The 11,960-nt window shown below is 41.2% G+C and overlaps 1 protein-coding gene across 4 annotated transcripts; it reads right to left on the bottom strand.

The window, feature by feature from the left end:
• Positions 1–7,720: 7,720 nt before the first annotated feature.
• On the bottom strand, positions 7,721–10,959 carry LOC125524614. 4 transcript variants are annotated; one of them, XM_048689656.1, is made up of 3 exons: positions 10,660–10,959; positions 9,677–9,722; positions 7,721–9,599 (listed from the first exon to the last, which is right to left on the bottom strand). In XM_048689656.1, exon 3 carries the CDS (start codon positions 8,829–8,831, stop codon positions 7,749–7,751), a length of 1,083 nt encoding a protein of 360 aa, XP_048545613.1. In that variant the 5' UTR covers positions 8,832–9,599; positions 9,677–9,722; positions 10,660–10,959; the 3' UTR covers positions 7,721–7,748. The 4 variants fall into 4 exon arrangements, with proteins under 4 accessions (XP_048545613.1, XP_048545611.1, XP_048545609.1 ...); XM_048689654.1 differs by having other exon boundaries at positions 9,677–9,985; XM_048689652.1 differs by having other exon boundaries at positions 9,677–10,551.
• Between the last annotated feature and the right edge of the window lie 1,001 nt (positions 10,960–11,960).

Below are 11,960 nucleotides of genomic sequence, written 5' to 3' on the forward strand. Positions count from 1 at the left end.
GGAGTTGTACACGCGAGTTTTACGAGTTCAGGCCCTTCTCGGAGGAAGTAACAGCCCTACGTCTCGGAGCCCGGAGGCGGTCGACTGGATATATGTGTGTGAATTACAAAAGGTGCGAACCCCTGTCCCAGAGGAGAGGGGTGGTTTATATAGAGTGCGCCAGGACCCCAGCTCCCATCCGTTACACAGAGTTCAATGTTCATAAAGGAGGAGCGTTACTGGTAACGTCCGGAGTAAAGTGCTATAAATGACTATTAAAGCTATGACTTAAATCCCGACCGTTGCAGAGTGAGTGGCTTCACATCTTCTGGTGGTCGAATGGTTGTTTGCATGGTCGAGTGTCTTCAAGGCTGTCGAGTGGAACATAGCTTCATGGTCGAGTGGATGATGATCTCTCTTTGACTGCTTCTAGTTCTTTTAGAGATGTCCTTGGGGAGGTATCTTGGACAGATCCATGACCCTACCCTAGGTACGTAGCTTCGTCAGGGGGCACCCCAAAGGCACAACAATTGATTTGATCTTTTAGCCGTGTGCGGTGCCCCCCTCCACCATGGTCCACCTCGATAATACTGTAGTGGTGCTTAGGCGAAGCCCTGCGTCGGTAGAACATCATCATCATCACCACGCCGTCGTGCTGACGAAACTCTCCCTGAACACTCGGCTGGATCGAAGTTCGAGGGACGTCATCGGGCCGAACGTGTGTTGAACTCGGAGGTGCCGTGCATTCGGTACTTGATCGGTCGGATCGTGAAGACGTACGACTACATCAACCGTGTTGTGCTAATGCTTCCGCTTTCGGTCTACGAGGGTACGTGGACAACACTCTCCCCTCTCGTTGCTATGCATCACCATCATCTTGCGTGTGCATTGGAATTTTTTTGAAATTACTACGTTCCCCAACAGTGGCATCCGAGCCTGGTTTTATGCGTAGATGTCATATGCACGAGTAGAACACAAGTGAGTTGTGGGTGATATAAGTCATACTTCTTACCAGCATGTCATACTTTGGTTCGGCGGTATTGTTGGATGAAGCGGCCCGGACCGACATTACGCGTACGCTTACGCGAGACTAGTTCTACCGACATGCTTTGCACACAGGTGGCTGGCGGGTGTCAGTTTCTCCAACTTTAGTTGAACTGAGTGTGGCTACGCTCGGTCCTTGCGAAGGTTAAAACAACACCAACTTGACAAACTATAGTTGTGGTTTTGATGCGTAGGTAAGAACGGTTCTTGCTCAGCCCGTAGCAGCCATGTAAAACTTGCAACAACAAAGTAGAGGACGTCTAACTTGTTTTTGCGGGGCATGTTGTGATGTGATATGGTCAAAGCATGATGCTAAATTTTATTGTATGATATGATCATGTTTTTTTAACCGAGTTATCGGCAACTGGCAGTAGCCATATGGTTGTCGCTTTATTGTATGCAATGCAATCGCCCTGTAATGCTTTACTTTATCACTACAACGGTGCTACGATGGAGATCAACATAAGATTGGCGAGACGACAACGATGCTACGATGGAGATCAAGGTGTCACGCTGGTGACGATGGTGATCATGACGGTGCTTCGGAGATGGAGATCACAAGCACAAGATGATGATGGCCAATATCATATCACTTATATTGATTGCATGTGATGTTTATCTTTTATGCATCTTATCTTGCTTTGATTAACGGTAGCATTATAAGATGATCTCTCACTAAATTTCAAGATAAAAGTGTTCTTCCAGAGTATGCACCGTTGCCAAAGTTCATCGTCCCCAGACACCACGTGATGATCGGGTGTGATAAGCTCTACGTCCATCTACAATGGGTGCAAGCCAGTTTTGCACACGCAGAATACTCAGGTTAAACTTGACGAGCCTGGCATATGCAGATATGGCCTTGGAACACTGAGACCGAAAGGTCGAGCGTGAATCATATAGTAGATATGATCAACATAGTGATGTTCACCATTGAAAGCTACTCCATTTCACATGATGATCGGTTATGGTTTAGTTGATATGGATCACGTGATCACTTAGAGGATTAGAGAGATGTTTATCTAAGTGGGATTTCTTAAGTAATATGATTAATTGAACTTAAATTTATCATGAACTTAGTCCTGGTAGTATTAGCATATCTATGTTGTAAATCAATAGCTCGCGTTTAGCTCCCCTGTTTTATTTTTGATATGTTCCTAGAGAAAACTAAGTTGAAAGATGTTAGTAGCAATGATGCGGATTGGATCCGTGATCTGAGATTTATCCTCATTACTGCACAGAAGAATTATGTCCTTGATGCTTAAACGACATAGTACGGGACTTCAAAGACGTTTTGAATGTCATGGACCATATGAGATGTTCCAGGAGTTGAAGTTAATATTTCAAGCAAATACCCGAGCTGAGAGATATGAAGTCTCCAACAAGTTCTATAGCTAAAAGATGGAGGAGAATAGCTCAAGCAGTGACCATGTGCTCAGATTGTCTGGGTACTATAATCACTTGAATCAAGTGGGAGTTAATCTTCCAAATAAAATAGTGATTGACATAATTCTCTAGTCACTATCACCAAGTTAGTAGAACTTCGTGATGAACTATAGTATGCAAGGGATGATGAATACGATTCCCGAGCTTTTCATTATGATGAAATCGATGAAAGTAGAAATCAAGAAAGAGCATCAAGTGTTGATGATTAACAAGACCACTAGTTTCAAGAAAAGGGCAAAGGGAAAGAAAGGGAACTTCAAGAAGAACAGCAAGCAAGTTGCTGCTCAAGTGAAGAAGACCAAGTCTGGACCTAAGCATGAGACTAAGTGCTTCTACTGCAAAGGGACTGGTCACTGGAAGCGGAACTGCCTCAAGTATTTGGCGGATAAGAAGGATGGCAAAGTGAACAAATGCTATATTTGATATACATGTTATTGATGTATACTCTACTAGTGTTTATAGCAACCCCTCGGTATTTGATACTGGTTCAGTTTCTAAGAGTAGTAACTCGAAACGGGAGTTGCAGAATGAACAGAGACTAGTTAAAGGTGAAGTGATGATGTGTGTTGGAAGTGATTCCAAAGATTGATATGATCATCATCGTACACTCCCTACACTTTCGGGATTAGTGTTGAACCTAAATAAGTGTTATTTGGTGTTTGCGTTGAGCATAAATATGATTTGATCATGTTTATTGTAATACGGTTATTTATTTAAGTTAGAGAATAATTGTTATTCTGTTTACATGAATAAAACCTTCTATGGTTATGCATCCAATGAAAATTGTTTGTTGAATCTCGATCGTAGTGATACACATATTCATAATATTGAAGGCAAAAGATGCAAAGTTAATAATGATAGTACAACTTATCTGTGGCACTGCCGTTTAGGTCATATTGGTGTAAAGCGCATGAAAAAAATCCATGCTGATGGGCTTTTGGAATCACTTGATTATGAATCAGTTGATGCTTGCGAACCATGCCTCATGGGCAAAAATGACTAAGACTCCGTTCTCTAGAACAATGGAGCGAGCAACTGACTTATTGGATATAATACATACTGATGTATGAGGTCCGATGAGTGTTGAGGCTCGCAGCAGGTATCGTTATTTTTCTGACCTTCATAGATGATTTGAGCAGATATGAGTATATCTATTTGAAGAAACGTAAGTCTGAAACATTTGAAAAGTTCAAAAAATTTCATTGTGAACTGGAAAATCATCATAACAAGAAAATATAGTTTCTACGATCTGATCGCAGAGGCGAATATTTGAGTTACGGTTTTGGCCTTCAATTAAAACAATGTGGAATAGTTTCACAAAACTCGTGCCACCTGGAACACCACAGCATAATGGTGTGTCCGAACGTCGTAACCATACTTTATTAGATATGGTGCGATCTATGATGTCTCTTACCGATTTACCACTATCATTTTGGGGTTATGCATTAGAGACAGCTACATTCACGTTACATAGGGCACCATCTAAATCCGTTGAGATGACACCGTATGAACTATGGTTTGGCAAGAAACCTAAGCTGTCATTTCTTAAAGTTTGAGGTTGCAATGCTTATGTGAAAAAGTTTCAACCTGATAAGCTCAAACCCAAATCGAAGAAGTGCGTCTTCATAGGATACCCAAAAGAAAATGTTGGGTACACCTTCTATCACAGATCCGAAGGCAAGATATTCATTGCTGAGAATGGATCCTTTCTAAAGAAGGAGTTTCTCTCGAAAGAAGTGAGTGGGAGGAAAGTAGAACTTGATGAGGTAACTGTACCTGCTCCCTTATTGGAAAGTAGTTCATCACAGAAATCTGTTCATGTGACTACTACACCAATTAGTGAGGAAGGTAATGATGATGATTATGTAACTTCAGATCAAATTATTACCGAACCTCGTAGGTAAACCAGAGTGAGATCCGCACCAGAGTGGTACGGTAATCCTGTTCTGGAGGTCATGTTACTTACCATGACGAACCTACGAACTATGAGGAAGCGATGATGAGCCCAGATTCCGTGAAATGGCTTGAGGCTATGAAATCTGAGATGAGATCCATGTATGAGAACAAAGTATGGACTTTGATTGACTTGCCCAATGATTGGCGAGCCATTGAGATTAAATGGATCTTCAAGAGGAAGACGGGCGCTGATAGTAGTGTTACTATCTACAAAGCTAGAATTGTCGCAAAAGGTTTTCGACAAGTTCAAGGTATTGACTACGATGAGAATTTCTCACTCGTATCTATGCTTAAGTCTATCCGAATCATGTTAGTAATTGTCGCATTTTATGAAATCTGGCAAATGAATAAACAAAACTGCATTCCTTAATGGATTTATTAAAGAAGAGTTGTATATGATGCAATCAGAAGGTTTTGTCAATCCTAAAGGTGCTAACAAAATATGCAAGCTCCAGCAATCCATCTATGGACTGGTGCAAGCATCTTGGAGATGGAATATACGCTTTGATAAGTTGATTGAAGCATATAGTTTTATACAGACTTGCGGTGAAGTCTGTATTTACAAAAAAGTGAGTGGGAGCACTACAGCATTTCTGATAAGTATATGTGAATGACATATTGTTGATCGAAGATAATGTAAAATTATTCTGCAAAACATAAAGGAGTGTTTGAAAGGAGTTTTTCAAAGAAAGACCTCAGTGAAGCTGCTTACATATTGAGCATCAAGATCTATAGAGATAGATTAAGACGCTTGATAAATTTTTTCAATGAGTACATACCTTGACAAGATTTTGAAGTAGTTCAAAATGGAACAGTTAAAGAAAGAGTTCTTGCCTGTGTTACAAGGTGTGAAACTGAGTAAGACTCAAAGCCCGACCACGGCAGAAGATAGAAAGGAATGAAAGTCATTCCCTATGCCTTGGCCATAGGTTCTATAAAATATGCCATGTTGTGTACCAGATCTATTGTATACCCTACATTGTTTTTGGCAAGGGAGTACAATAGTGATCTAGGAATAGATCACTGGACAGCGGTCAAAATTATCCTTAGTGGAATAAGGATATGTTTCTTGATTATGGAGGTGAGAAAAAGGTTCGTCGTAAAGGGTTACGTCGATGCAAATTTTGACACTGATCCAGATGACTCTAAATCTCAATCTGGATACATATTGAAAGTGGGAGCAATTAGCTAGAGTATCTCCCTACAGAGCATTGTTGACATAGAAATTTGCAAAATACTTACGGATCTGAATGTGGCAGACCCGTTGACTAAACTTCTCTCATAAGCAAAACATGATTATGCCTTAGTACTCTTTGCGTGTTAATCACATAGCGATGTGAACTATATCATTGACTCTAGTAAACCCTTTGGGTGTTGGTCACATGTCGATGTGAACTATGGGTGTTACTCACATGGTGATGTGAACTATTGGTATTGTAACAAACCAAATTTTCAATTTGGAATGTTATACATAGATCATCATTGCATATCATATTTTATTTGCATTTTTGGCTTGATCCTAGAAATCCTACGCAACTCAAGGACCCATGGAGAGAGTTGGGGATTTCGTTATTTTCATATTTGGGGTTTTCTCAAATTTTGAAAATAGGATCATTTGATTTAATTATTTTATCTTCAATAATTCCAATTATAAAAATAAGTGAGAGGGAATAAAATGACTTTCCCAAATTAAAGGAACATTGAAGATTTAATAAAAAAATCAAATAAGATTTTATTTTGGAGTTTTTCGCTGTTTTATTTAAATTTAAAAAAATGCGCGTTTTTCAAAATTGCAGTTAGGCCCCAAATAAATGTTCACCTTGTCCGGCTTGATTTTAGAAGTCGGTAAAAATTTATTTCAGGATTTTTGGAGTCCGTTTAGTATTTCTTTTATCTGTTTTTCTGCGCGAAACTATTAAAAAAAAGAACCGACCTAGCCGGGCCGTACCCGACCCGGACTCTAGCCCGGCTGGCCTTTATAAGCCGGGGGAACCCAGCCCCGCCCTAACCCTAGCTGCCGCCGCCCCGAGCCGCCGCCGCCGACCGCCGCCGCCCCGCCGGAGTCCGCCGCCGCTGGAGGTAGCCGCCGCCGCCGGTCTTCACCGGTTAACCACCCGGGTTTTTTTATAAAAACCACGGTCGTTTTTTTAGATCGGTTTATTTTTTTCCCTGGTTTAGTTTATTTAGTGGACGTTCGTCCGTACGTTCGTTTTAACAGACGGTTTTCATTGTTTAGCTGCAGACATCGAACGTTCGTTCGTTAGCCTGTTCATCGTTTTTTCTTTTTCTCGGATTTTCCGCGATTATTTCTGATCGTGATTTCTGATCCGATTTTCGTTTTAGTTTATCTTTTTGCTCGTTTATCGAAATCAGGAGATTCAAGCGCCTAGAGTTTTGTCTCGAAACCCTCTTTCCGTTTAACCAACTCAAACAAGTTTTTGCTTCTGTAAAATCTGACTTAGATCCAGATTAGTAAACGAAGCTTGTTTCTTTCGCCGTTTGACTTTCGCTGCTTCGTTTGATTTGATTCTTTTTGCAAACCAGAGTTCTTAAGTTGAACTTTCTGGTTAGATCTCTTATTTGAGTTTTACCTGTGCATTAGATGAGTGCTTATTATGTGCTTGTTTGTTTGCGATAGAGTACCCGGAGTGCGCCGCTTGCTACTTCGAATCTCTAGGTTTCACGGACCATCAGCAAGGCAAGTAACACTTTGATCATACCTCTTACTACCCAGTTTTATTGCATTAGATCAATCCTCAAACATTGCATGATTAGGATCTAATTAAAATTGTGGATTTTGGGAAAGTAGATGAGGTAGTACCTATTACCTGTTTATTATCAAACCCTTGGGAGTTACTTCTACGTTTGCTTATATTGCCATGCTATGCTAGTAGACGTGGATTGGGCGAGTGTATCCATGACAGATGTGAGATTGTTAATTAATGGTTTATTTAAGGTGGCAACTTTAATACACATCTGGGTGGATTGAGGCACCTGGGTATTCCAGCCATTGCCTGTTTTTCTTTATGGGCCGCCACTCAGGCTCAAAGGGATCATGAGATTATTTCATACTAGAAACTTCCGTGTGCAGCCACAAGCTACTATGGGCTCTAACATAGTTGATTAAGTCGTGTGAACTCTTACAGTGGTAGACTAGCAGATGTAGGGGAAAGTAGGTGTAACGGTCTACCCGATCGTAAGGTGCTAGCACTTCTGAAAGACTGTCTCGGTCATCCGTTTCTCAAACACCATGTAGTGCGAGAATCCCAACGGAGAAGATCGAGTCTTGTGGGGAAAAGTGCGCAACCCTCTGCAGAGTGTATAAACTAATCATGATTAGCCGTGTCCCTGGTTATGGACAACTTGAGTAAATTGATCTTCATGCATGCCAAATCATTATTGTAATCAATCCGGTTATGGACAAAGATACACCTAACAAGCTGAATGTAATTGGAGAAGATATGATCCAAATTCCAATACCTTTTCGTGGCTGGTTGCACCTCTTTAGGGGCTGGATCCACCTCCTCACTTTCTTTTTGCTCTCCATCATCTAGTCCTTGTTGCTCTCCATCATCGGGATTTTCTTGTTTCTCTACATCATCTGGCTTTTCTTGCTCCCCATCATCTGGCTCTTCTTCCTCTTCATCGTCTAATTTAAAAGGAAGTTTGCAAGTTTTCCGATGATGGCCAAATCCTTTACATCTCTTGCATTTAACTGTTCTTCTCATAGGTTCCATCCAACCTCTAATCCTCACCTTCCTAGGCCTACCAGGCACATTCTTCGTTTGTACAGGAGGGTGTACCTTAAATCCTAGATCAACTTCCGGCCACTCTGATTTATCTGTCATTGATGCAATCACCCCAGCATATGCAGCTTGGAACCTCTCCACAAAATAGTATTCATGGACAAAGTCTTGAATTTTAAGCCCTCTGAAAGAGCAAATAAAAGCTAAAGCGTGAATGCAAGGCTTCCCAGTAATTTTCCACACTCTGCATGAACAAATCCATTTCTCTAGGTCCACCATGAACCTCCTAATAATGTTATTTCTGTCTGGTAAGCTCACCTCTCCTTCCAAATCATCATTTCTACATATAGTGGCACTTCCTACAAATCTGCTAAGTGCATTCATTTGTTTAATAACCGAAGGTAAGATTTTGCCTACCATCTCTCTCCCAACTTCCCTTCGGATGCAAAACTTATCTAGGATTAGGTGATATATTTCATCCACGAGCTTAGAAAGATTCAAACCTTTCAAGTCCTTGATCTGCTTATTAAAGCTCTCGGAAACATTGTTCGTAAGGTAATCAACTTTGCTGCCTTCTCCAAATCCACATATGTACCACAATCTTGCATGGTAAGTCTCTAGATACTCAATAGCCTCCGGGCACTCTGCCATGATCTTTTCCATGTGATATATGAACTTACTTTCTTTGAATGCCCTTGCAGCTGGGTACAAGTTCTTTGTGAAAACTGGCCCACGATATTTTTTCAAGAAATTGGAATACAAATGTCTCCTGCATTCTCTGCACTCGGCTTCAGGAAAAACTTTTGCTATGGATGTCTCTAAGCCTTTGCAAGCATCAGATGATATGACAAGATTTGGTGGAGAACCTATTTCTATATGGAGTTGCTCATGGAACCACCCCAATTTTCCTTTGTCTCACTATCAAAAACAACATAGGCAACAAGAAAAAGCCAATTGTGCCCATCTACACCTGTTGCCGCCAAGCTGCCCCTTATATTTGCCATTCAATGCGGTAGAATCCACCCCTATGTATGGTCTGCATCCAGCTAGGAAACCGTCTATGCAAGGCTTAAGTGCAACAAACACTCGCTTAAAACACATTTCATTGTCTGTTTCTTGCAATTCTATCTCTACAATTGAACCTGGGGACCTCTTCTCTATCTCAGATTTCCAATTAAAAAGGATTTGAAAGCTATCATCATATTTTCCATGAAGTTGTTCTGAAGCTAGTGTAATACCTGCCCAAGCCTTTGAATACTTCAACCTAATCTTATAATCACCTTGAAGATGTTTTTGGGCTTCCTTCGCACCAGCTGCAGGGTTCTTCTTCAACCAGTCTCCTAACCTATCAGCAACCCAACCTTGTGAAGCCATCCTTCCCTCTAGCAATTCGGTAGTAGGACACGTGTGCCCATAAGGTAGCTTTTTTATCTGTGTAAAAACTTAATTAGCATACAAAAAACAACTTACATAAATAAATCACTTGTAACAGAATTGAACCTACACACCATTATTTTACAACCATCTTGTAACCTAGAAGCGTGTATGCGCCACCTGCATGATTCATGACTGCAATTAGCAATGAATCTTGTCTTATCTGTTCTTAAGTTCCCAAACTCAAAGTCCTTTTTAATGGCATAGTGTCGGATGGCTTTTCTGAAAGTGACCATGTCTGGAAATAAAGCTTTCTCTTCAATAACTGGGTCTTGTGGGTTATGGGTAATTATCAGCTCACTAGGATCATCATCATCATCATCATCATCTATAGCCACCTCTCGGATATGCCCATCAACAGCTGGTTCATCATCATCCAACATCTGAACAACAGGCACATTAACGATCTTAGGCTCGAAATCGTATATGTGCTCATCGTCAACACCTACATACTCCTCTGGTAAGTCAAATGGATCAATGTCGTCTGTGTATTCAGTTTCTGAATTTGGCTGAGTTAGATTGTCTTGAGATATATCTTGTGCTACTGCAGATGGGTCATTTTGAGCGGACTCATTCTGAATTGTTTGACCATTTTGAGCAAGAATGTTAGAAACTTTCACAACAAGCTCTATGAACCTCTCTAAGAGATGCATGTCAAACATAGCAGGAAGTTGAGACTCATGGTTTAGACACACAGATTCGTGCTTGCTCCTGTCGGAATACCAAACGTGAGCCCTCTGATTAACCCCAAACTTAAGAACACCAGCTAAATCAGACATCATAACATCCACAGTCAGCGACTTGCGGTCGACAAACCATTTCAACACTCTGCCAGCAACTTGCGGTCGACAACCCACAGTCAGTGAAGTAAGATTTCAAGCACGATGGATGGTTAGTGCTAAATGATTCAACTTTAAGTTCCAACGCAAACGAATCTGGCTGTCCAGACCTATAGAAGAAGAATGAATAATTCCAAGAAAATGGTCACACACACACACACACACACAAATTCCAACTAAAATAACAAATTGCTACAAGAGAGGATTAGTAAACTCACAAGGAAGGGGGAATGGGGCTGGATTCTTCCATGCTCCACACATGGAGTTGTGGGAATCAAATGCTCCTCCCACCACCACCATCACCACTGGTTACCTCCATGTCTCTCGTCTAGGTTTACAGAGAGGATACGAGCAGGGGCGTTGGTCAGGACTTAGGAGAGCTGGGCGCAAATGCGGGGATAAATAATGGAGGCGGAGGAGGATGCCAGGAGTTGCGGAGGCGCGGCGGCCGGGAGCGGAGGTTCGGCGGTCGAGAGCAGCGACGAGGAGACAGAGAAAGACGATAGGAAAAGGGGATCGGGGTGTTCTTTTTTTATCTGAAGGTGGTGTCGTTGAGTTGACTAAGGGGTACTTTTGTCCATGTACAAATTATGAAGATGTATACATACGTGTTAGAGTGTCTAATCCTTCAAAAAGGTATGCAGTGGCATATTTCAAAGGCTGCGAACTTTGTAGTGGCATGTTTCTAAATCAAAGAATATTAATGGCATATTTCAAAACTGGAAACTTTGTAGTGGCATATATCAAATTTACCCTAAAATAAATCCCATTTGTAATTATGGCATAGATGACGAGATGATGGTCATTGGCTTTTGTTTTTCATGTGATGATATTGCTATGCTTCCTTTGCAAAATTTGCACAATTCATCTCATATGCCATGCCATGAAAATAATTGTGTATCGCATGATTACATCCCTTGTGTGCACCATATGCATACCTTTCCTCATAATGCTCTAGGTATTGCGAGTGATGCATTACATCCTTTGAGTCTCCATTATGCCATACATAATAACAAACCTATCATGATGGATGACATGTTTCTATATCACGCATCTCATTTATTTGAACATTGGATATTTTGTGCTAACCAACACAAGCACGTGCACATCATGATGGATGATGTGTACATATGCCATGCACACACAATTTTTCCTTTGTCTTTGTTTTGTGTAGGTACTCACGTATACTCGTCAACCTCTCAATCCCAACAGTTGACGAAACGAGCTCTTGAGAACAAAGATGACTTGGTATCCCATGAACTATCCTTCCCACCGCTCTCTTCGCGCAACTACTACGCGCATCTCTTTTACTTGGCTCTCACACAGATATGGGCTATATACCACTTGTCGCTTCATGCTCATTTTACCGTGTTCACTTTGCATGCTATGCTTACTTCTATGCCTTTGCCATGCAATTATGACCCTTGCGTGCACCTACCCATGATTCACCATTATGCTACTCCTATGTGTAGTTGCATGCTTGGTGGAGATCCTTGTTGCTATTGCCATGCTTATCATG

Source organism: Triticum urartu, chromosome 7 (genome assembly GCF_003073215.2).
Source record: "Triticum urartu cultivar G1812 chromosome 7, Tu2.1, whole genome shotgun sequence".
In the NCBI taxonomy this organism is placed as follows: Eukaryota; Viridiplantae; Streptophyta; class Magnoliopsida; order Poales; family Poaceae; genus Triticum; species Triticum urartu.